General features: G+C 41.1%; 1 protein-coding gene across 8 annotated transcripts in view; it reads left to right on the top strand.

The window, feature by feature from the left end:
* pfkpa (phosphofructokinase, platelet a) overlaps positions 1-16,896 on the top strand; it is a 29,090-nt gene extending 12,194 nt beyond the window's left edge. For 2 of the 8 annotated variants that reach the window (XM_020509141.2, XM_020509143.2), the window contains exons 11-23: positions 168-232; positions 888-957; positions 1,391-1,537; positions 5,890-5,960; positions 8,378-8,465; positions 12,576-12,728; positions 13,332-13,496; positions 13,874-13,935; positions 14,121-14,232; positions 14,350-14,449; positions 14,907-14,912; positions 15,372-15,477; positions 15,956-16,896. In XM_020509141.2, coding sequence (XP_020364730.1) covers positions 168-232; positions 888-957; positions 1,391-1,537; positions 5,890-5,960; positions 8,378-8,465; positions 12,576-12,728; positions 13,332-13,496; positions 13,874-13,935; positions 14,121-14,232; positions 14,350-14,449; positions 14,907-14,912; positions 15,372-15,477; positions 15,956-16,115 — 1,305 coding nt within the window. In that variant the 3' untranslated portion in view covers positions 16,116-16,896. Of the gene's footprint in view, positions 1-167; positions 233-887; positions 958-1,390; positions 1,538-5,889; positions 5,961-8,377; positions 8,466-10,877; positions 11,031-12,575; positions 12,729-13,331; positions 13,497-13,873; positions 13,936-14,120; positions 14,233-14,349; positions 14,450-14,906; positions 14,913-15,371; positions 15,478-15,955 lie in introns of all 8 variants that reach the window. The other 6 variants (XM_020509142.2, XM_031796395.1, XM_020509146.2 and 3 more) reach the window with 3 other exon arrangements.
* The last annotated feature ends 9,925 nt before the right edge of the window (positions 16,897-26,821 follow it).

The raw sequence follows: 26,821 nt of genomic DNA, 5'->3' as shown, positions 1-26,821 counted from the left end.
GCACTGCAAACCCTTCGGATCTTACCTAGATACGTACCATTAGATTGCATCGACTTGATGTCCTACTAAGGCAGGAATCACATACACATTAGAAAAATGTATAAGTCACTCGGAATAAAAGCATCTGCTAATTTTCATGCAAATATGAATCTGCTTTGGTTCACCAGACTCAAGAGGTGCAGAAAGCCATGGATGAGAAGAAGTTCGAAGAGGCTGTGAAGCTGCGCGGCAGGTACAGCCACATCACCAACCACTGTAGTGGCTTTGTACAGCTACAGCTACAGCCACAACCACCAGCTCAGTGTGAAATATTAGGGACAGTGACCCGTTTCTCGTGCTGATGTTAGTAGGCCTCTTGACACGTGACCTACTGGGCCACTGACACACACACACACACATACATACACAGAGAGAGCAGCAGCCAGCATGAAAGGACCTGGTCAGGCAGTAAAGTAGATCACTATATTACGTCAGGGTCACCCAGTTTGGAATGATTGGAGTTCACTGAGGGACATCCTCTTCACCAGTTAGGACATTGTTTCCCCATTTACAGTATAAAAGTAGTGGGTTAATGTTGAGGAACTTGTTATTATTAGGGACAGGAGATTTTCCTGACCACCTGATCTGGCTAGGAAACACTCTGGACCCTAGTTATAACCTGAAACTACTGCCGAACCTAGAGGTGTTCCTGGTCACGGTGTCATGAATCACTTCCGGCTCCACTTATTAACAGAATGCTAGGATCAATTGAACCGGGCTGTAGGGCCCTATTCTATCATTCATTTTGGTCTCACTTTGTGCTAACGTGCCTAAGGGGATTTCTGTTCCTCTGTATTTGTGTAACATCTATATTGTAAGACATCTTTCCCTTTTTTGTCTGATTGCAGGAGTTTTGAAAACAATCTGAAGACATACAAGCTCCTGGCTCACCGTAAACTAGAATCAGAACTCCCACATGTAAGTCAATCACAGGTCATGAGTCCTGCATGGTGATAGAAAGTCAACATTGTTTTGTGTTTGCTCAAGTTTCCCCTCCCCATATTCCTGTAAAATCTATAACAGGAAGGATGTTTATTTTGCACACGACTGACACTCCAAGTTCATTTTCCAGTGTTGAGAATGTTTTTTATCAGTGTTGCCTCTTCTAACATGTTTCTAATGTGTCAGCGTGGTCTATCTCTGTCTGAGCTAGCAGGGGGTACGCCTATGACCTAGCCTTAACATGTGTGCATAGAGCCAGAAAACAATTATCTCCCTGCCCAGCTCTGTTGCCCCTTTCCCCCTTCCCAACCTAGCTCTGTTACTCCCTGCTTAAAAGTGAAATATATATATATATATTTTCAGTTGACAGTTTTGGTAATGGTGTATCCTGTTCCCCTTTTCCCTGCAGAGTAACTTCAACATTGCTGTGCTGAATGTGGGAGCCCCCGCAGCGGGCATGAACGCTGCTGTCCGCTCTGCCGTCAGGGTGGGCATCTCTGAGGGACACAAGATGTTCGCTGTCAACGATGGCTTCGAGGGATTCTACAAGGGACAGGTAATCATAAACAGACAAAACAAGTTGTATTCTTATGTTCTTCTAACAATTTATAACACATATCATTTGGATTAGAAGATGCCACACAGACTCAGAGATTCACTTACAATAATGTACTCTAGATTAGATTAGCTGACAGTTGAACAGCCATGTCACCTTTAGCCGTCCACTGACTCCATGGCCGTTAATGTTGAGGTGATTGATAGAGAGTACAAGCAGTAGGATGATCTGACCAGATTACTGTAAATCAATTACTTGGTCAATGATGTCACTTCCCCTCCCAGGTAAGAGCAGTACCACTCTGCACCAACAGGGGGACACATGACATGGCTGACGCGTAATACAAATACTTCACTGGAGTAGGCTTGTTTTGTTATTGTCCCCCTGTGCCATTCGTTTATAAAAGAGGATTCATTCCAATGAAAGACCATGATGTATCTTGTAAATCTAGTTCTACTGGTCTTTCCCTACTGGTACTGAACTAGACATTCTAGGTCTCAGCTTTAGTTGGATCTAAACTCACTGCGGTAACACGAACAGTTTAGTACATGGATTTGAAGCACCTGCCCAGTAGTCCCTAGATAGCTGTATTTGACAATAATCACTGGTGAGTTTAGAATCCCCTCCTAGGTCTCTTAGACAGCTATGCACAGGTTTCTTAGAGAGGGTTATGTGCAGCTACAGTTGAAGTCGGAAGTTTGCATACACTAATGTTGGAGTCATTAAAACTTGTTTTTCAACCACTCCACAAATTTCTTGTTAACAAACTATAGTTTTGGCAAGTCGGTTAGGACATCTACTTTATGCATGACACAAGTCATTTTCCCAACAATTGTTTACAGACAGATTATTTCACGTATAATTCACTGTATCACAATTCCAGTGGGTCAGAAGTTTACATACACTAAGTTGACTGTGCCTTTGAACAGCTTGCAAAATTCCAGAAAATGACGTCATAGCTTTAGAAACTTCTGATAGGCTGATTGACATAATTTGAGTCAATTGGAGGTGTACCTGTGAATGCATTTCAAGGCCTTCCTTCAAACTCACTGCTTTGCCTAACATAATGGAAAAATCGAAATAAATCAGCCAAGACCTCAGAAAAAAATTGTAGACCTCCACAAGTCTGGTTCATCCTTGGGAGCAATTTTCAAACGCATGAAGGTACCACGTTCATCTGTACAAGCAATAGTACGCAAGTATAAACACCATGGATCCACACAGCCGTCATACCGCTCAGGAAGGAGACACGTTCTGTCTCCAAGAGATGAACATACTTTGGTGCGAAAAGTGCTAATCAATCCCAGAACAACAGCAAAGGACCTTGTGAAGATGCTGGAGGAAACAGGTACAAAAGTATCTATATCCACAGTAAAACGAGTCCTATATCGACATAACCTGAAAGGCCACTCAGCAAGGAGGAAGCCACTGCTTAAAAACCGCCATAAAAAAGCCAGACTACGGTTTGCAACTGCACGTGGGGACAAAGATCGTACTTTTTGGAGAAATGTCCTCTGGTCTGATGAAGCAAAAATAGAACTGTTTGGCCATAATGACCGTCGTTCTGTTTGGAGGAAAATGGGGGATGCTTGCAAGCCGAAGAACACCATCCCATCTGTGAAGCATATGGGTGGCAGCATCATGATGTGGGTGTGCTTTCCTGCAGGAGGGACTGGTGCACTTCACAAAATAGATGGTATCATGAGGCAGGAAAATTATGTGGATATATTGAAGCAACATCTCAAGACATCAGTCAGGATGTTAAAGCTTGGTCGCAAATGGGTCTTCCAAATGTACAATGACCCCAAGCATACTTCCAAAGTTGTGGCAAAATGGCTTAAGGACAACAAAGTCAAGGTATTGGAGTGGCCATCACAAAGCCCTGACCTCAATCCTATAGAAATTATGTGGGCAGAACTGAAAAAGTGTGTGCGAGCAAGGAGGTCTGCCTGTGTAATGCTCCGGGTGTCGTGGGTGTGGAGTCAAATGCAGGAGACAGAGAGTTCAATGCTGTGCGTCTTTTAATAGCGCCTAACACACCACAGGGTGCTCACAAAAGTAACGTTCCCAAACACAGGGAATCAAAATGTACAATGGAACAAATCACGACCAGGCACAAAACACGTACCTCTACAACAGAGCCGAAGGTTACATAGAAATAATCCCGCACAACAACCAGGCGGGCCGGCTGTCTAATAAAGACAAATTAATTAACCCTACACAGGTGCTACCACTAAACATACAAGGAGGGGGAGGAAAAACAATCAGTGGCAGCTAATAGGCCGGTGACGACGACCGCCGAGCGCCACCCGTCCGGGAAAAGGAAACACCCTCGGTCGGACTCGTGACAGCCTGACCCAGTTACACCAGCTCTGTCAGGAGGAATTGGCCAAAATTCACCCAACTTATTGTGGGAAGCTTGTGGAATGCTACCCAAAACATTTGACCCAAGTTAAACAATTTAAAGGCAATGCTACCAAATACTAATTGAGTGCATGTAAACTTTTGACTAACTGGGAATGTGATCAAATAAATAAAAGCTGAAATAAATAATTTTCTCTACTATTATTCTGACATTTCACATTCTTAAAATAAAGTATTGATCCTAACTGACCTAAGACAGGGAATGTTTACTAGGATTAAATGTCAGGAATTGTGAAAAACTGAGTTTAAATGTATTTGGCTAAGGCGTATGTAAACTTCCGACTTCAACTGTATGTTCTCACGACACTCAGTGCACGTAACAACACCATACGACTGTAAAGAGATTACCAGGGGGATGACATTAACTACTGCGCTCCACTGCATTGAAATTAAAAAAATTACTTAAAAATAAAAAAAAAATAAAAAATATGGAAAGATGCCAAATCATCCCCTTTGCTATGAAGCCCTTAAATAAGATCTGGTGCAAACAAGTACCGTCAGAAGTCACATAATTAGTTAAATAAAGTCCACCTGTGTTCAATCCAAGTGTCACATGATCTGTCACATGATCTCAGTATATATACACCTGTTCTGACAGGCCCCAGAGTCTGCAACACCACTAAGCAAGGGGCACCACCAAGCAAGCGGCACCATGAAGACCAATGAGCTCTTCAAACAGGTCAGGGACAAAGTTGTGGAGAAGTACAGATCAGGGTTGGGTTGTAAAATAATATCAGAAACTTTGAACATGCCACGGACCACCATTAAATCCATTATTTTAAAAAAGAAGAGAGAATATGGCACCACAACAAACTAATAGTCCTGGCAAGGAGGGCATTAATCAGAGAGGCAACAAAGAGACCAAAGATAACCCTGAAGGAGCTGGAAAGCTCCACATCGGAGATTGGAGTATCTGTCCATAGGACCACTTTAAGCTGTACACTTCACAGAGCTGGGCTTTACGGAAGAGTTGCCAGGAAAAAAGCTATCGCTTTAAGAAAAAAATAAGCAAAGATGTTTGGTGTTCGCCAAAATGCATGTGGGAGACTCCCCAAACATATGGAAGAAGGTACTTTGTTCAGATGTGACTAAAATGTAGCTTTTTGGCCATCAAGGAAAATGCTACGTCTGGTACAAACACAACACCTCTCAATACCCCGAGAACATCATCCCCACAGTGAAGCATGGTGGTGTCAGCATCATGCTGTGGGGATGTTTTTACTCTGCAGGGACTGGGAAACTGGTCAGACTTGAAGGAGACTTGAGACTGGGATGGAGGTTCACCTTCCTTCAGGATAATGACCCTAAGCATACTGATAAAGCAAGACTCGAGTGCTTTAAGGGGAAACATTTAAATGTCTTGGAATGGCCTAGTCAAAGCCCAGACCTCAATCCAATTGAGAATCTGTGGGATGACTTAAAGATTGCTGTACTCTAGCAGAACCCATCCAACTTGAAAGAGCTGGAGCAGTTTTGCCTTGAAGAATGGGCAAAAATCCCAGTGGCTAGATGTGCCAAGCTTATAGAGACATACCCCAAGAGACAAGTAGCTGTAATTGCTGCAAAAGGTGGCTCTACAAAGTATTGACTTTGGGGGGTGAATAGTTATGCACGCTCAAGTTTTCCGTTTTTTTTGTCTTATTTTTCGTTTGTTTCACAAACAACAAATAGTGGTAGGCATGTTGTGTAAATCAATACAACACCTCCAAAAATCCATGTTAATTCCAGGTTGTAAGGCAACAAAATAGGAAGAATGTCAAGGGGGTGAATACTTTCGCAAGCAACTGTAAGGGCAACCAATACAAGTTACAGTAGGCTCCAATATTTTCTCAAGCATTTCGCTACATCCAGTAACACCATCTGCTAAACGTGGATGTGACCAATACAATGTGATTTGTTTTGTTTTGATTGTGTTTTTGTCCCTTCAGATAAAAGAGATCAAATGGGCAGATGTTGGAGGATGGACAGGGCAAGGTGGATCTCTGTTGGGAACAAAACGGTAAAGTCTCCATCCCAAATGCAAACTTATTTGATATAATATCACTCACTTGATTATAATATTATAATAGTTTATAATACAGCATTTAAAGAAGCTATATAATTTCTTCCATATAGCCAAATTTCCCCTATCAAGGTGTTTTGGTACTTCCCTTATGTGCTGCGCTTTTCTGTACGCTTACTATACAGTCAACTCTATCCTGCCCTCTATGCTTAGTGACAATAGCGGTAGGTGGATCGTTTGTCCAGATCTGCAATAGGTTAACTAGCAGTCGTATCGCATAGAAAGTCATTCAAATCTGCACAAATGTTCAATATGAATCCACAAGAAAAACATAGAAGAGTAGCTGATAGGCAGCAGAGAGGCTGGTGCGTCATTGCGCATGAAAGAATAGTAAACACGAGACACACGGCTCAAAAAGCTCCCGTATTGATCTTGTTTAGGCCATACACATTTCATTTGATATATAACGGATAGCCCTCTTCACATTTCTCAAAATAGTAAAAAAAAAAAAAAAAAAAAAAAAAAAATATATATATATATATATATATATATATATATATATATATATATATATATATATATATATATATATATATTTTTTTTTTTACAATTCTTTGATGTGCATGCAGATGGGGTTTGGTTATATCCTGTGAATCGAATGATGGGAATCAACATAATAAATTGTGAATCGCAAACGGTAAAAACAAATGTTGGGGGCTGTAGCCTTACTTTTGTATATACTTTAAGTTGATTTAGACATTCTGTTTATCAGACATTGCAAATCGATAGATGCTAGTAGTCAGCCTGTATTGTATTTTTTTCTCTCGCTGACTGTTATACAGTGAAATCTGTTATACAGTGAAATAAATGTGTATGGGACAATATAATTATCCTACCTAGACTAGCCTACAACACTGCAATGCAATGAATATTTGTACAATTATTGTTTTGAGTACAATTCTACTCTAGGCTGTAAACTGCAGTGAAAATGTCATTTGAATAATGGCACAAAAGCCCTGTTATTTAAATGTTTACTTCCATTAATTCCATTTGGAACAGTTGTGGGTCTGCTCTCAACAGATTATTCAGTCCAGAAAGGCACAGTACAGGACAATCGGTCTGTATTTTTACTTCTGATATGGATGCTCTGTCTGGTGCCCATCATCATTCTTCCAAGTTGTCCTGAGGCCTCACAGGCCTATCTATGCGCACCGCAGGCCCAGTTATTCAGGAAAGCTTAACAAGCGTTCTGCTTCCTTTCCGATCCGAGCAGCTGTTCCTCGACCTAGAACCTAATGTTTCAATATAGCCTAAATATTTGTCATTTAAAGCTGCAATATGTAACTTTTTGGGGGCGAACCGACCAAATTCACATAGAAATATGAGTTATATATATGTCATTTGCATTGAAAGCAATTCTAAGAAGCGCTAGATATGTTCAATGTGCGCTATTTCTATGCCTCCCGTGTTTAACTTTAGTTTGTGTGTTTTTTTTCCTTTGTACACCAGCTTCAAACAGCCGAAAATAAAATTTGTTTGTGTTATGGAAAATATATTTCACAGCAGTTTAGATGGTACAATGATTATCTACACTATACTTACTTGTTTTGTCACAAACTGAAATTAGACAAACTATTACAATTTTAGCAACCAGGAAACGGCTGAGCGATTTCTGCATAGCACATCTTTAACTTTTAAAATGTATGACCTTTTTTTTGTGTGGCATAAACGCAACCAGTCATAATGTTTCAAGCTGATGAGGCTACTTCAAAAGTATCCTGTAGACTACCGGCGCACATTCGACTCCATTCTAATATCATTTCAGCATCCAAACTCCACTCCGGGCCATTCGGTGAATGGAAAGAAACATCTGTCACAAAACACCAGAAAGTTTAATAACATTCAGAGTTTGCCAAGCCTTTGATACTGAGTAGAGAGGTATGTATTTTCTGTAAGTCGAGATTGTCATACTGCATTTGATTGTGGTGTTGAAAATACAAACCGTGATGAAGCGCTCGGAGTCGGTAATCGGTATGCAGTTATGCGTTGCTTATTGGTTGTGTGTGGTGCATTGGCACAGAAACCCGCTGGTGGAAAATCATTGCATTTATTTTATATAATTATAAATATAGCATCAAAATGTAGAAAAACGGATTCCCCCTAGCTGATTATTGTCTGTAGCCAGCTCTGATCGTAGTGTAATGAGCCGGGCAGGAAAAGTGAACTCTACTGTGGTGGTCAGTGAACCCTCGACCTTCTGGCCCGTAGCCCAGGGTGGCATCGACTGTGCCTCAAAACCATGCTGAAGTGCAATTATTTTTTACAGTACACAGGTAGGGTCTCCTCCCCACCCCACACACTAAATGTAAAACTGTCTAACTCTTCTGTTGCTTTATCCTATTTTCTTTTTTCAGAACTCTCCCTGCAAAGCATGTTGAAAAAATTGCTGAGCAGATGCGAGCACATAACATAAATGCATTGTTAGTTATCGGAGGATTCGAGGTATGTTGACGCCTGTTGTTTTTGCTATATAGTAGATATTATTATTTCATGAATTTCGAGCTTTGTGTTAGATTTGATTTTTTACAAATTTTTCATGTATTTTACAATATATACAGTACCAGTCAAACGTTTGGACACACCTACTCATTCAAGAGTTTCTTTATTTGCATTATTTTCTACGTTGTAGAATAATCGTGAAGACATCAAAACTATGAAATAACACATATGGAATCATGTAGTAACCAAAAAAGTGTTAAACAAATCAAAATATATTTTAAATTTGAGATTCTTCACAGTAGCCATCCTTTGCCTTGATAACAGCTTTGCATACTCTTGGCATTCTCTCAAGCAGCTTCATGAGGTAGTCACCAGGAATGCGTTTCAATTAACCGATGTGCCTTGTTAAAAGTACATTTGTGAAATTTCTTTCCTTAATGCGTTTGAGCCAATCAGTTGTGTTGTGACAAGGTAGGGGTGGTATACAGAAGATAGCCCTATTTGGTTAAAGACCAAGTCCATATTATGGAAAGAACTGATCAGATAAGCAAAGAGAAATGACAGTCCATCATTACTTTAAGACATCAAGGTCAGTCAATCCGGAAAATTTCAAGAACTTTTAAAGTTTCTTCAAGTGCAGTTGCAAAAACCACCAAGCGCTATGAGGAAACTGGCTCTCATGAGGACTGCCATAGGAAAGCTCTGCTGCAGAGGGAAAGTGAGTTACTTGACATGCACCTCAGATTGCAGCCCAAATAAATGCTTCACAGAGTTTAAGTAACAGACACATCTCAGCATCAACTGTTCAGAGGAGACTGCGTGAATCAGGCTTTCATGGTCGAATTGCTGCAAAGAAACCACTACTAAAGGACACCAACAAGAAGAAGAGACATGCTTGGGCCAAGAAACACAAGCAATTGACATTAGACCAGTGGAATTCTGTCCTTTGGTCTGATGAATCGAAATTGGAGATGATTGGTTCCAGCCGCAGTGTCTTTGTGAGACGCAGAGTAGGTGAACGGATGATCTCCGCATGTGTGGTTCCCACCGTGAAGCATGGAGGAGGAGGTGTGATGGTGTGGGGGTGCATTGCTGGTGACACTGTCAGTGATTTATTTAGAAATCAAGGCACACTTAACCAGAATTGCTACCACAGCATTCTGCAGCGATACGCCATCCCATCTGGTTATCCCATCTGGTTTGCGCTATCATTTGTATTTCAACAGGACAATGACCCAACACACCTCCAGGCTGTGTAAGGGCTATTTGACCAAGAATGAGAGATATGGAGTGCTGCATCAGATTACTTGGCCTCCACAATCACCTGACCTAAACCCAATTGAGATGGTTTGGGATAAATTGGACCATAGAGTGAAGGAAAAGCAGCCAACAAGTGCTCAGCATATGTGGGAACTACTTCAAGACTGCTGGAAAAGCATTCCTCGTGAAGCTGATTGAGAGAATGCCAAGGGTGTGCAAAGCTGTCATCAATACAAAGGGTGACTACTTTGAAAAATATTAAATATGTTTAGATTTTTTTGGTTACTACATGATTCCATATGTGTTATTTCATAGTTTTGATGTCTTCACTATTCTACAACGATGTAGAAAATAATAAAAAAAATCTAGTAGGTGTGTCCAAACTTTCAACTGGTACTCTGTATTTGTAATTAAATTCATGATTCAAATGAATCATTCACATGTATTATACTGTAGATGTAAAGTATTAATATGTATATATAACTAATATTTAACTTTGTAATGCTTATTGTGTGAGTTCATCATAGAAAACATTGTTATGTTGATTTTGCCAACCCTTTCCATCAATCTGCTTCTTTGTAGCGTTGGCTCGTACCCACCTGCTTTAATGCATAGCCATGCACATTATTTGGTACTTGTTGTTGCATCAAGTGCATAAGTAAATGAATAATCAGTTCAATTTAAGAATTCGAAAAAAACAGTTGGTTCATTGTTCAGTTTTTGATTTCAGTTCAAAACCTAGAATAGATCCTTTAGTTGAGGCATTGAAAACATTCAAATGAATAGTGAACCAACGGTCTGAAACTTAAAAGATAAGTGATAATTTGGTCCCACTGGAAAACACAGAATGCACATTAAGTCACACGTCATTTCACGCACACCTGTGCACTAGGCTCACCAGCTTTCTATATATGTGTATGTAAGAGTGTGTTCAATTGAGTTTGTGTGTGTGCCTGTGCGCGTGTATGCACATGTGTGTAGGAACACTGTGTGTGTATGTTTGGAGTGGTACCTGTCTGTTTCACGCTGCTGTCCGTTGTGATAGACTTGGCTCTCCCCTTGGCATCCTTTCATGTCTCCTCCTCCCTGACTGTCAGTCTGCTTTATCAGCACCATCTCGTAACTAAAACCCCTGGCTCTGGCTCTGCCCTGCAGGCCTACCTGGGACTCATGGAATTGTTAGAAGCCCGTGGGAAATATGACGAGTTCTGTGTGCCCATGGTCATGGTGCCAGCCACTGTCTCCAACAATGTGCCGGGTTCAGACCTCAGCATTGGCGCTGACACAGCTCTGAACGCCATCACTGATGTAAGCGAGGCTGGAAAAAAAAGAGATAGCCACACCTACTTCCTGGTAGGCTCAGCCAATCACATAAAGGGGCAACGCTGACCTGGACCAACCCCCTCGGCCTTCCATTTACCAGCATCAGCCAATCAGCTATCACGATCAGCTATCCTGGCCAACATTTGCATTGATACAGTTGACAGGGCAAAAGGTTTTGGACCTGAATAGGAAAATTTTTTATTTTATCTACTGTACTAAATTTGACTAAATGTAACAATTGATTCAGTAACACCGTTTCTGAAATTAACAACCATGCAGTGAATGTTGGCTAAATATTTCCCTCAGTTTATAACTAACAGATAAACATTCATTACACATAGTTTGAATTTGAATAAACATTATTGATCCCCAGAGGGGAAATTGGATGGCTGGTAAACCAAAGCCGAGTTGTCCCTAGCACTCCCAGGTAAGTGCGTAATGACATGGAGGCATGCTTTGACCGTACCTATGTGTCGTGGTGGCCACCATGTTTGCTCCAGCCTGCCCCTTGACTGTGTGTGTACCTACCTCATTAACAAAGACCGACGGTCAACAACGTTCAGGCTTTACACTGCTTAGTGTTTAATAGAATGCTATTTTACCCTCTAAAAGGCACAAACTAACATGCTGTAGTTGTTAGGTTGTGGTAGCTAAGTAGTTAGTAGCTGTTGAAGCTCTCACATTGATACTACGTGTGTGCTATTGCTAAGTTTGCATAAAACATTTTTTAGAACGATCCCTTAGTAAGTGTTTTGTGTAAAGATTACAGCAAAATGGTGAACAGTTCTTTTCTTTTAGCACTTTTTTTAGCACACGGTTAAATACTTTAGTGATTATTCATCCGCCAGAATCTAGTCCAGTTCGTTTCTTTTTTTACAAAGGTCCTTGTGAAAGAGTTACTGTACAAGAGTCCTCTTTTTAAAGGATTGTATACAGCAGTTAGGCACAACATCACAACGCTGTTGTATGCAGTCCAAACAGCATGTTGTGAAACGACAAGGCAGAGGTCCAGTCTGGGCTACAAGTTGACCGACATCTCTTCCTCCTTCATCTCCGTCCCCCCCTCTGTCATCATCCTCATCCTCTGTTTGTGGACTTGACCCGTGCTTGTCCTGCCACCTGTGTGCCCCGCCTCCAGCCACCGTTTCGATTGGCTGAGGTACTGTAGGCAGTGTCACCGGCTGCATTGAGCTGCGAAACCCAAACAGACCTCTCTCTGCCTCTCCATCAGATGAATCCCTTCTTTTTTCAACCCTACAACCTCTCCACCCCCTCCTCTCACCTCCCTACCTCCTCTCCCAGCTTCTTACCGTAGCTTTTTCCTCCATCCTTCCCTCTCTCTTTCCTCCCTCCGTTCCCCGCCCTCCCCCTCTCTGCCAATGGGAAGCCATAGCTGCTATCACACGGAAAGAGCCCGGAATAGCAGGGTACACTCGATCAGTGTCTCCGAGAGGTGTGTTCGACCGTCTCTCATTCAGAAGTCTCCCCCTGGTTGTCTAATGCGTGTTGTACTACTGCCTACTGCTTCAGGCGCTTGAGTGTCTTCTGCAGCTGTATGAGGCTCGGTCCAGCTATGAGGAGTTTTGCATCCCCATGTGTATGCTGCCTGCCACCATTAGTAACAATGTGCCTGGCACTGACCTTAGTATTGGGGCAGACACAGCCCTCAATTCCATCGTGGAGGTAAGGGACAAACCCCCGCTAAGATCACACTACTTTGATGACTTATCGATTGAAATCTCTCTTCTAGATGTTTTACCTCTGTTACAAAATATCACAACATTTAGATGTGCAATGGTTAGACGGTATCACACACTGCATGTAATGTAACATGTTTACCACTAAACAGTATATACTTTTTTAGCCTTCTGCAGGTCTCCAGTCTTTTGGTGAATAGAACATTTTAGAACGAACGGGCCTATGTGTGCTTAGTATAGCAAGCAAGCCGTGTCGTGGTATAACCACTCAATGACCTGCGGCAGTATCAGAATGCTTTATGGTTGTCTGCTATGAGTAGGGCGGAGTAACGCTATGATGAGGGATGTACTATCACGAAGCCTGGGTTGACGTATTCACTTCAGATGTGGAAACATAGCGTGTCGTGAACAATCCAGGAATTCTCAACTTATTATGTATGAACAGAATGAGAAAGAAAATGAGTTCACATGTTTTTAGCACCTTCTGTTGTGGCAGTAGTCTGCCTGGAATGGTGTGTTTGTTCACTTGATCTCCCGACTAATGCTGTCGGCGTCTGTTTAACTCTGCGAGTGTGTTTGTGTGTGTCAGACATGCGACCGCATCAAGCAGTCTGCCAGCGGGACCAAGCGGCGTGTGTTCATCATTGAGACCATGGGAGGGTACTGTGGGTACCTGGCCAGTGTCGGGGGGTTGGCTGCTGGGGCGGACGCTGCCTACATCTACGAAGAACCCTTTGACATCAGGGACCTTCAGGTGAGACAAACGCACACTTAAACAAACAGGAATATATGTGCAAGTTAATTCAGAAAAACCTCTCCCAAACCTTCAACTTGAACCCTCATAGCAGTCTCATAACCATGACATACTGTAAATGGAATATGTCCTAAGCAGTTATAACAGCTAACATCAGGTTATGACCATCTGCCTTTGCAGAGACTGTTGTTTAGGTAAGATACTCAAGTTGCAGAAGCACTTGAGTCTATTTGGCTAGCAGTGCAGTATTATAGTAGAGCATGTGTAAGTGGAACAGAATGGATTTGTGCCCAATATAGATCAATGTTTTTAAGGTGCAGTTATGCTTTTTGCTGGTCAAGAGAAAGAACACTGACTCGTAGCATGTTTTATTTCAGTCCAACGTTGAGCATCTGACAGAGAAGATGAAGGGAGCCATTCAAAGAGGATTGGTCCTCAGGTAACGCAGTGCACTGGAAGTGTTCCAATATCTCCTTTTCGGTGAAGGCAAGAGAAAAGTGTACACTTTGGGAGAAAGGAGAGATAATTGGGACTTATCCACTCACTCACCGTCTCATTCAATCCCTCTCTCACTCACTCACTCACTCCCTCACTCACTCCCTCATTCTCATTTTGGTGTGGCAGAAATGAGAACAGCAACGAGAACTACACGACAGACTTCATCTACCAGCTGTACTCTGAGGAAGGGAGAGGAGTGTTCGACTGCAGGAAGAATGTACTAGGACACATGCAGCAGGTAGGTAACCATAGAATACTCTGTGGTTGCGTCCAAAACAGATCCCCATTTCCTATATTGTGCACTACTTTTGAGAAGAGGAGAATATAGTGACAGCTGTTGTGATTGTTTTGAAAGGGAGGGGCACCATCTCCTTTCGACCGCAACTTTGGGACAAAGATCTCGGCCAAAGCCATGCTATGGCTCACCAAGAAAATGAACGAGACCTTCAGACAAGGTACAGTAGTAAAGACTGTAGTTATGCCAGTAGATTCCTAGTGTCCTCAGAGAAGATTGTGATCGTGATGCAGCACCTTTACCTGGATCTGTCATGGAGTCCTTCAATAACATTTTGGGTGTTTTCGGTAGTTTTGTTAACAATGCATCCATCACACAGCACATTTCAAATTCCCTCCGGGTTCATTAGCGTATTTGTTATTTAATATAATGTGTAAGGGCTATGTTGGACACTTTGCATGATGAAATTGCAAGTAACTATTCCATAATAAATGTGACAATTGCGCTTATACTGCACTATAAGTGCATACCACATGTAAAAAAATATATATAACTTATTTACTAAGTAAATAAATAGTAAAATAAGTACTATACTAGTTTTGTGATTAAGGCTAACGTTAAAACATTACATTCTTCTTTGTCTTTTGTCTATTTGTTGTGCACATGGATGACATAAGATGAAGGTAAATTACTTAATTAATTGACTCTGGCTCCATGACCATCTATTTCATTAGATCTAGTTCCATGTCCCTTTACCCATCATGCCCTTGTAGTGTTACATGTCTCAAATAGAGTTTAGTTGGTGTTTGTAGCAGTTGGAGGTTCTGTTAAAAAAAACTAGAGCAGGTATTATATTTTGATATCATTTCTGGATCTGTGTATTTTTCTTAGGTTTGCTCTTATTCAGCACACTGTTGCACGACTCCTAGATGTTTCCTTCTGTCAAACCTAAATTAGAACAGTATTCCCCTTTCCCATTCAAACATTATCCTAGATCCATGTAGACAGTATAGTGACATTCCAATTGTAGGAAGTTGACTTAACAACCATTACCATAATCATGTACTGGAAACTTGGACCATAACCGTGAAGTGGCATATAAACCATGGATGAGTGTGTGACTGCTGACTGTTGTTTTGTAGGGAGAGTGTTTGCCAACACAGAAGACACGTGCTGTCTGTTGGGGATGCGTCGCAGGGCCCTGGTCTTCCAGCCCGTCGTACAGCTGAAGGATGAAACTGACTTTGTGTAGGTCACTTTACCTCTGACAGCTTTTGTCACTGTACAGCACCCCCTGACAGTAACACCTACACCTTAAGTCCTACAAACCTGACTCAGTTACACCAGCTCTGTCAGGAGAAATGGGCCAAAATTCACCCAACTTATTGTGGGAAGCTTGTGGAAGGCTACCCAAAACTTTTGACCCAAGTTAAACAATTTCATGGCAATGCTACCAAATACTAATTGAGTGTATGTAAACTTCTGACCCACTGGGAATGTGATGAAAGAAATAAAAGCTGAAAGAAATAATTCTCTCTAATATTATTCTGACATTTCACATTCTTACAATAAAGTGTTGATCCTAACTGACCTAAGACAGGGATTTTTTACTGGGATTAAATGTCAGGAATTGTGAAAAACTGAGTTTAAATATATTTGGCTACGGTGTATGTAAACTTCCGACTTCAACTGTACAATCTCTCCCTCTCTGTCTGTCCCCCTGCAGCCACAGGATCCCTAAGGAACAGTGGTGGCTGAAGCTCCGCCCCCTGATGAAGATCCTGGCCAAGTACAAGACAAGCTATGACGTGTCTGACTCTGGCCAGCTGGAGCACGTGGTCCGCAACATTCAGCCCAAGGAGTCAGACCCCTCCGGGGCCATGTGAGCATCAGTTGTCATAGGTCTGTCTGATTGTCCCCTTTAGAACAGGGGGCTGTCTGCGTAAAAGAGTACCAACTAGCAACAACCAATAGCAGCGTAAAAGTCCTCTGTTGGCCAGTTATCAGTCACTTTGTTTATTTTTCTGTCTGTCTTTCATTCGTCCCCATTGTAAAAGTCCCTCCTGTTTTCGTTTTATTTACAAACCGGCGTATACAGTAGGACTAGGAATCTCTGTCTGTCACCATTGAGAGCTCTCCAGCCTAACTCCAGTGCTTCTGTCTGTTTTCACACTGACCCGCCTGCTCCAACAACCCATACCCCCTCAGACCACTGGCAATTTCTATTTCTGTGCGACAACTCAGTCGTCGTGTCTGTCCCCTGCCCTTGTCAGTCACTGTGGCTGTGTTGTCAATCAGTGACCCTTTGTGTTGAACTGTACTTTCTCCTTCCTCCTCTGACACCCTGATGTCTGTTCCCAAGACTAACCCGTCTGAGAATAGGTAACACCATACGGTAGATCTGCCAGTGTGAAGTTACTGGCCATATTTACGTACCTGTAAGACTGAATGAAATACAATGCTGATATTGGCTGTGAGTTTCACATCACAAATGTTTTGTTTTTGTTTTAACTTCATGTTAATTTGCTTGAAACATGGATATATTATACAACTACTATTTAGACACTACTTAAAGTAGGAGTCAAATGTAATGCACCATTCATTTAAATGTGTAAGGCCAATATTCCCCACACAATAAACATTATTAAACATGGAAATACAAAGGAACTGAAGTCGTTGCATTTGTTGTATTAATGGTCACATACTTGTGTATTTACTCAAACATACTAAAAAGTAATTTTAAAAGCCTTATGCAATGGGTTTCATTATACCTTCCTGGGCCTGTATTAATATAGTATCTCAGAGTAGGAGTGCTGATCTAGGATCAGGTTCTCCTTGTTCATGTAATCTATTCATTACTATCTGAAAGACAAAACTGATCCTAGATTAGAACTCCTACTCTGAGACTCTTTATGAATAAGGCCCTGATGATGAATCGATAAGATCCCATATGCATTAGATGCGTCATTGGGTTCATTGGTTTTATTTTCTTTGCCACCTGATGGCAGCAAAGTACTGTCTCTGTTCACTATAACATTACCTGCAGTGTAGCCGAGGCTACATTTTCCAACTAGGCGTTTTCCAACAAGCTCCCTACAATTTCTACCTATTCAATTCAGAACCATTTCGGAGCATGGGCTCTTGTAAAAAAATATATATTTTTTAAAAGACATGAAAGCGTGTGCCTGAATTTGTATGTCTACATAGCCACCATAATAATGAATTTATCTTTTAATTTAAAGGGAATTTCAATTTCCCTGAGGTGTATTAAATGTGTATACATGTAATAGGGTAATTTTTTTCACACCTAAATGGATTTGCTTTGCTAATCATAAGCAGTTATGTGAGCGTGTATACAGAGGGCTAAGACCACTGCAAAGTGACAGTCAGCAACACGAAATATGAATTCTACTCATAAAAGTTACCCATAACCACCATCTTTATTCCCTTGGGAATCAGCTTTAACTCAAACTAATATGATACATTAAACTACAGTATAAGTCACTCATGCTTTCTTACAAAAGCGTTCTCTTTTTCATCATCATATTGTTTTCCTCACCTTCAGTGATGGGGGCTCGGGTTAGAGGGAGGTATTATTCTCCCATTGCTTCTCTGACCCTCCTACAGCACGAAATTAGCAACTCCAATAATTTGAGTTGATATAAGAATGCAGAGGGAGAGCCTGTGGGGTCATATGCTCATAGGTAATCAATAGTCATTACCTTTCATTTCTCCCCTCTTTCTGTTGTAAAATCACACACACTAACACACACACACACACCTGATCTCATCGGGCTGATTAAAGGTTGCAAATGAAGGGTCCTCTCTCTAGTTATGTATCAAAGCCGCAACTTTGTCTTCATTTAATGTAGCATTCTCTTTAACCAAAGGCCCAATTACAAGATGGGACACTGAATCACTGAAATGGGCTGCTATGTTGACCTTTACGAGATGAAAAGCATGTTTTCCTCTTTAAGTTCATACACTTGAATTGAAGGGATAATGAGGAATATTGGCAGAGAATTCTTCTCGCTGTAAATGGTGAATAAAGTCTACCCACCATGGGGCTAAAACAGATTACTTTGAAAGGTATTGTGATTACAAGAGTAACGACAGCCAATAAATCTTTGCTTGTGTCATTAAAAAAACTATATTTTCCTTTCAGATAAATCATGTATAAGTGACATGGGAAAGATTAATATTAAAAAATACTAGCATAGCTAATACATTGCAGCACAAATATCTGCCCCATGAAGGAAAATGCATATTGCCTGTAGCTGTAGCTGTGGAAATGGATTGTAAGTACGAGTACAATTCTTCCGTTCTCTGGATCCATGCAGGTTTGGAATAGTGATACTACTGTGGTGCAGGTTGATTTAGAACCACACAGCTCTCGTTCTCAGACCCAGTTGAAAGATATATTGAACATGTTGCAAAACACAGAGAAGTGTAGTGTTGGCTTAGGCAGGTGCAGTGAGTTGAACCTCATTTGAGTATTTTTACAATTTACTGAATGAGTGGATACTGGAGACTGGTCACTGGTCATCACACTTGGCTATTAGGGCTTCCATGAGGGCATGAAAAGCTGTAATTTTACATTGGTCTCTAGGTTGTTTAACCTGCTACCTGTCCACTCATCCCTAACATAGTCATCACTCCATTATGTGGCATTTGCCTCAGAATTGATATGAGAAATCTAAATGGAAAAGCAATTTTTGTTCATTTCTCTCACACACACTTCAGTGGCATCGGACAGATATAAGGAATTGTATTGGAGCCGCTAATGATGTTTGCTCTGCATCATTTAAAATGTTAATCTTTTGAAGAAAGCGACTTGGAGTCTGTGTCTTTATTTACTCGTCTGTATGTGACAGATAGAGAGAACAGAGTAGATGATATTGACGGTGGCGTTGTATTGCTGTATTTAATGAAAGGAGAGGAGCTTTAGTTGGCAGTCAGCTCAGAGACTGCAGCTGTCCTTTAATGTATTGGAGGTAATATCATCCTGACATTTCTCAGGACAGATTTTCATCGCAGGATCATCTATACTTTTGGACCTGTATGATAAATGATTCAGGACATTCATTTTCCTCTCTGTCTCATCTCTCCTTTCCTCTGTGTGAAGAATCAAAACTGTGTGTGTGTGTGTGTGGGCGAGTGTGTGGGCCAGTGTGAGCGTGTGCGTGGGCAGGTGTACGTCCGCATGTCTGTGTGTGTGGGTCTGTGCATGACTTTGCGTGTGCGTCTGTGTGAGAGAGAGAGAGCGAGACCCGGCGCGGCATGCGATGAGGAATAGAAGGCAGCATTAATGGAATTGACATTAATTTGACAGAGTGCTCGCTAACATGTGAAGTCACTCGCAGTTCATAAGAATAATATTAACTTGCCATTAGTATGCCAAGCGGCTGTCAAGCTTACCAGACGCCAGGCATTTTGGGAAGTCAGAGCCATGGCCCTGTTTCATTCTGGGGTTATGAGTGCATCCTGAAGCTATGCACAACAAGAAAACCCTCATTCCACTCACAGTCCCAGACGTAAATAGCCCACATTGTGAAAAGATGACAAAGATCCTGCTCTGGTATTGTAACCAATGGATGTATTGCAACACTGATACCCTCTGACCAACAGCATTCTCTGAATAGCTAAAAGCGTTAGTGAAAGGGTATCGATTAGGCAACAGGTTTAAGACAAAAACTAGGGCGGAATCAAGTTTTAATGTCACGTGCACAAGTACGTGACAATGCAGTAATCAATATCAGTGTACACTGAACCAAAATATAAACGCAACATGTAAAGTGTTGGTCACATGTTTCATGACCTGGATTAAAATCCCTCGAATGTTCCACACTCACAAAACGTATTTCACTCAAATGTTGTGCACAAATTTGTTTATATCACTGTTTGTGAGTATTTATCCTTTGCCAAGATAATCCATCCACCTGACAGGTGTGGCATATCAAGAAGCTGATTAAACAGCATGATCATTACAGAGGTGCACCTTGTGCTGGGACGATAAAAGGCTACTGTAGATTGTGCAGTTTCATCGCACAACACAATGCCACAGATGTCACAAGTTTTGAGGGAGCGGGCAATTAGCATGCTGACTGCAGGAATGTCCAACAGAGCTTGGGAGTATTTCTGTATGTAATAAAGCCCTTTTGTGTGGAAAAATGTATTCTGATTGGCTGGGCCTGGCTCCCCAGTGGGTGGGCCTCTGCTCTCCCAGGCCCACCCATGACTGCACCCCTGCCCAGCCGTGAAATCCATAGAGTGGGCCTCATTTATTTAATTCAATTGACTGATTTCCTTATATGAACTGTAACTCAGTAAAATCTTTGAAATTGTTGCATGTACCATTTATATTTTTGTTCAGTATTGTACTAAAAATAACATACACTCTTAGAAAAAGGGTTCCAAAAGGGTTCTTTGTATTGGGATAGGGTTATACCAAGAACTGTTTTGATCAGAAGAATCCTTTTTGGAAGACAAGGGTTCTTGTAAGGCAAAGGGTTCTACCTAGAACCTTTAACATCCTAAGAAACGTTTTTGGAAGAACGGGTTATTTGGCAAGAAGGGTTCTACAAAGAACCATATAATATTTCCCGGCATGTACTAGATTTTCAGAATTTTTTTGTTTTACTGTAATATTTGTGTTTTTGCATTTACATTGATTTGTTAATACATTTTATGCTACACAAAGATAAATAACCTACAGTTTTCTGAACTAATCCAAACTGTTGGATATATTGCACCCATTACTGAGATGGTTGTTCCAGATTTGATGATTGAGGCAGTCTCAAAGTTCTATCTTCCCTACCCTGGCAGTCATACTGAATGCAGGTTGTGGGTCATTTACAATTCCACTTGTTGGAATTGTAATAGGAATTACACATCACTTTGCAAGCCAGCATAATGTGACTTGCAGGCCTAATGTGGCATGTAGACCAGGAGATTCCTAACACCACTCTGTTATACTGTAACTAGGCCCTCAAAGAAATTCCTTATGATATATATAATGTATTCTCATAGATTATACAATTTTAAAAGCAAATAAGGCTGGTGGAACCGTTCCTAGAGGGTTCTAGGCAGAACCCTCTGCAAAGGGTTCTACCCAGAACCAAAAAGGGTTTCTCTATGGGGACAAACTGAGGAATCATATATGGTTCTACTTAGCACCTTTTGTTTCTAAGAGTGTAAGGTAGAAGAACAAAAACATGAGAAATAAGAAATAATAAGAACTATATACAGGGTCAGTTCCTGTACCATAATTACAATGTGCAGGGATACTGAGGTAGATATGTATAGGGGTAAGGTGACTACAGTAGGCATCAGGATGTATGATAAACACAGTAGCAGCAGCGTATATGATGATTGTATGTGAGTGTGTGTGCGTGTGTGTAGAGTCAGTAAAAATGTGTGTGCGTGTTATTTGTGTGTGAGCAAATGAAATGTTTGTGCTGGAATGTCAGTGCGTGTGAGTGTGCATAAAGACTGAAAAAATAAAAAATAAAATACAAGGGTCAACTCAGATAATCCGTGTAGCCATTTTGTTAGCTATTTAGCAGGCTTATGGCTTGGGGATAGAAGCTGTCCAGGAGCCTGTTGGTGTCAGACTTGATGCACCGGAACCGCTTGTCGTGTGGAAGCAGTCCGCACCACCCTCTGTAGCACCATGCGATTGAGGGTGGTGCTGTGGCCATACCAAGCAGTGATGCAGCTAGTCAAGATGCTCTCAATGGTGCAGCTGTCCACATTCCCTTGACTTGCAAAAGGCTTCAAGTCACACACACACACACACAAAGTACACACACACACACAATGACAATGTTGAAAGCAGACTTGAATCATGAGCGTTGGGTGTTACAGCCAAATGCCATTAAAGGCCTCCCCCATTAACACTAATCAAAAACCACTTTAGTTGATAAGAACCCTGAGGTGGCCCACTACCTAGTGGCCACATCGCTCTTCAGCTAATATTGACCAGCCACAAACAAGCTGCCAGTACTAACCATCACCAGGGTGATAAAGAGACGGAAGGGCTTCTAATTGTCCATGAAAAGGCACTTCCTCTCCACTGCAGGTCTTTGGATGGTGTGGATCATGGTGATTTGTCTCTCTGGTAGAAAGGGGACTCATTGGGGCTGCTGGGCTCTCTCTCCATACAATATGGACTCGGCATGGCTGAACTGCTCATGAAAGATGCAGTTATGCAGATGTGGTTTGGAGTGAATGAATGCCACCCATAGGGGGCTGGTGGGTCGACGTGGGAGGGAGGGAGGCTGGTCCTACTGTACTGTACCATCGTGTGTGTGACCTACAGAACCCAGCTAGCACATTTGATTCCTTGGAAGTTGTGGGAACATATGTTTTTGGTTTCACATTGTTGGTGGGAATGAAGCCATACATTTCCTGACCTACAGAACCCAGCTAGCACATTTGATTCCTTGGAAGTTGTGGGAACATATGTTTTTGGTTTCACATTGTTGGTGGGAATGAAGCCATACATTTCCTGACCGGTAAAAGTTTTTTGAACATTCTGAAAACAGAAGTGAAAATTTCACCTGTTCTGTATATGTTTATTTTGAGGTTGCAGGGAGGTTTTGAGAACATTTTACTCTGGTTCCTTGAATTTTTCCTGGGAGGTTTTATTAACACTGAGAACAGAAAGAGTTTTTAAATAACTTCCTTAAAACCTTCACTGACTGTTTCAATAAGACATTTAATAACATTGCCTGTTTTGGGTATAAACAATTCAATTCCAAGCACCGATATGGACAATTTCCATAAGCATTAGTCATGCAAACACATTTATTTTTTATTGTGACACGACATCAGTGATATTCAAACCTATAATCTTCTGTTCTCTATTCATGAAATGAGCCCACTGCGCCAAAGCTGTTAATTTTAGTCTATTCAAACAGACACCATTTCAAAGGAAACAAGCATTCATTAAGATCAAGTACGGCCAATTAGTGGACACCTGAACACACTAAAGTAAGAAGTTAGAAGATGGAGAGAGTTTTGTTGATGATGAGAATGGAATGTATATGTTTTTAAGTAACATTTGTAGAGCGTTCTCTGAACGTTACTAAAGTTTTCTTAACATTCTCAGAAAAATGTGAGAACATGACTTGAAATAGAACCATGAGGAAACCTGTAGATGATATTATGCTGAAGTACTGAAATTCCCTCTGAAGAATGTTGTTTCTTAACGTTCTCTGAACTATTTGAAGACATTCCCAATGTAAAACAAGTTGGAGAACATTCCGAGAACAATCCAAATGTAAATGAAATGTAACCCTGTTTGAACATTTCGGAAATGTTCTGTCAAAATAATGAAATGCTAAGAAACATTTTTGCTTTTTTGTCAAGTTCTATAAACGTGCTGAGAATGTTCCAAAGCCAAGCAACTATCCTTAGCCATTCCCAGAATTTTGTGGGAAAGTTGTATGCTAAATAACCAAGGGACAGCCAGGCTCGCACCAAGCTCTAAGAAACACATGGTTCTCAGAAATGTATATGCTAGCTGGGAAGGCTTCAGAGCCAGCAGCAGCAATGACATAACAAACAATGTGTATATATGCCCAGCATTTCAGAGAAAGATAGAGACAGGGAACACAGAATGCCCAATAACACAATGAGACAGAGACAGAGGAAACTGCCCAGCTAGCACATAATGTTCTGAGAACCATATGTTTCTTAGAGCTTGGTGAGTTGGTGCTTGGTGGTTGTCTTATGGTTATTTTGCATACAACCTTCCCACAGCTTTCTTGGAATGGTGCAAGATAGTTGCTTGGCTTCAGAACATTCTCAGCACATTTAAAGAACTTGACAAAAAAAACATTATTTTCTTTCCATTTCATTACTTTAACGGAACGTTTCCTAAATCTTCAAACATGGTTACATTTCATTTCAATTTTGGTCATGTTCTAGGAACGTTCTTCAACTGGTTGTTCTACTGTGGGAATTTCAGTTCTTCAGCATAGTGTTTCCAACAGGTTTCCTCGTGGTTCTATTGAAAGTAATGTTCTCACATTTTTTTGGAGAACGTTAAGAAAAATGTACATAAAAATCAGAAGCAAACTTTAGTCATGTTCAGAGAACGTTATACGAATGTTATTTAACATTTAACACAGCATCAACAAAACTCTCTCTATCCTCTAACTTGTTAAGTGTGTTTAAGTGTGTTGGCCATGCACACTAATTGGCTACACCTGATCATAATTAGTACTTGTTTACTTTGAAATGGGGAATGTTTGAATAGACTAAAATTAACAGATTTGTATGAATAATAAAAAAAACATGGCATGCTACAGTAGCTCAATGCTGGCGGAGAAGTGGATTAATTCCATGGATAGAGAACAGAAGATCATAGGTTTGAATCTCACTGACGCTGTGCCACATACAAAAAAAAATGTGTTTGCATGAGTAATGCCTAAGCAAATGAATATTAATGTGTCCTGTCTGTGCTTAGAAGTCAAACAGTTAGCCTACTGTAAGCTAGCAGTGTTATTTAAAGTGTTATTGAAAATATTCTCCAAAACGTTATTTATTTAAATACCTACCTTCAAATAACATATAATTTCACTTCTCACATAGTTAATAAAACCTCCCAGGAAAACCTTCAGGGAACCATTTTAAAAAGTTCTCAGAACTGTTCACTTCTGTTATCAGAACGTTAAAAAAATCTATGTTTTACCGGTCAGGAAGCATAGGGCTTTGATCCCAGAACCAATGGGAAACCAAGAATTTAAGTTCCCACAACTTCCAAGGTGGTGCCTTTATTACACTTAGGGACAGTTTCCTGGACCCAGATTGCAATAGCCCGTACCTGCTCAGTGGGACATCACCATTGAAAGCAGGGGTTGGAAAAATACATTTTTTAAATTCCGTTCCACTGTTCTGACCAGCAAAATAAAGTTCTGAACCAATTCAACCCCCCCAAAAGTATTGTTTTTTTAATCATTCCTTTCTGTTCCTTTAAAGAAAAATGTACTTCCTTTTCATGGAATCCAATTTTCGCTACAACTCCCGTACGGGCTCGGGAGAGACAAAGGTCAAAAGCCAGGCATCCTCCGAAACACAACCCAACCAAGCCGCACTGCTTCTTAACACAATGTGTCACCTAGTTAGCATGCACTGCGTCCGGCCCGCCACAGGAGTCGCTAGTGCGCAATGAGACAAGGATATTCCTACCTGCCAAACCCTCCCTAATGACACTAGGCCAATTGTGCGTCGCCCTATGGACCTCCCGGTCGTGGCCAGATGTGACAGAGCCTGCGCACGAACCCAGAGTCTCTGGTGGCACAGCTAGCACTGCAATGCAGTGCCCTAGACCACTGCGCCACCCAGGAGGCCTTCTGTTCCTTTTTAAACCTTTGAAATAGCTCAATATTAAATTACTTCACCAATTAGAGCACATAGATCAGCTGGCTATGGAGTGGGCAAGCTATAGTTGTTTGCGTTACGGAAAGACTGAATGCCCTGAAAGTTATTATTCCCATGCTTTTAAAACAAAGGTTCTGTTCCAGGAACAGTATAGATCACTGTTGTACCCTCTTATGATTCTATTGCAAGAAAAGTTGTGTTATTTTCCAGTTTTCAGTTCTGTCCCCTGATCCTGTTCCAACCCCTGATTGAAATAACTTTTTGGTGCATAGCAGGGCTCAAACTGTGTCCAGAAAATTGTTTAACTCTGTCCAGATGAACATACAAAACAACCACATGAATAGTTTACATTTTGGACCAGAGGTCAACATCAGACTGCATGATGATTGCATGTAGTTCTGTTTTGTATAATGAATCTAATTCAATGCTAGAAAAGGAGAGGATCATGTTGCAAAACACTAACCACATTATGGTGGTCCACATTTACACCCGTCATACATACTGTACATAATTTCATTTATTGTTTCCAATTTCATTTCCTAAATATTCATGGGTAGGAGCTTGGGGCAAAGTTGTTCGTATTTGGTGGATCAAACCCCTCGTTTTCTTGCATCTGGTTAAGTCCGGACCTCTTTCTTTTTTTCCTTTCTTCCTTTTTTAATGAGATCAATAGAAAAATGCTACCCATCTTTCTGTTATACCCCGTCATCCTAAATTAAAGAATGAATTCAAGGTTTGATACAAAAGACGATGAAGGCATATTTGAACATTCAAAGAGAGGGAGACAGTCTACAAGCAGCATTCCCAAAATTATTTTTCATCTCCAGGGTTCATGCATATTTAATAGGTAGCGGTAGAATATCACAGGGTAATACAATCCCAGCATGCATTGAGTCGAGAGGGAGATGGAAAAAAAACTTCTGCGATCGTTGTCATGAGCAATAATTCTCTGCAGAGCTGGGAAACAAAATAGCCAGAATGCTTTGATGAGGAAAAAAGAGAGTGGTAGGATACAGTGGAGGTTAAATACTGAAGAGGACTGGTCCCTTGGATGCTGTCTTTGTTCAGTTGAGACCAGCTCAGAGGCAGAGGAGCATACATTGATTAGTGAGTGACACTAGTTGACAAGCCCAGTGGACACCGTCCCAGGAGTTTATCTCTCTCCCTGCTGCCCCTAACCGTGTAAACACATCACATAATCAGT

The sequence above is a fragment of the Oncorhynchus kisutch genome, linkage group LG18 (assembly GCF_002021735.2).
Source record: "Oncorhynchus kisutch isolate 150728-3 linkage group LG18, Okis_V2, whole genome shotgun sequence".
In the NCBI taxonomy this organism is placed as follows: domain Eukaryota; kingdom Metazoa; phylum Chordata; class Actinopteri; order Salmoniformes; family Salmonidae; genus Oncorhynchus; species Oncorhynchus kisutch.
This window is presented reverse-complemented; position numbering and strand designations above follow the sequence as displayed.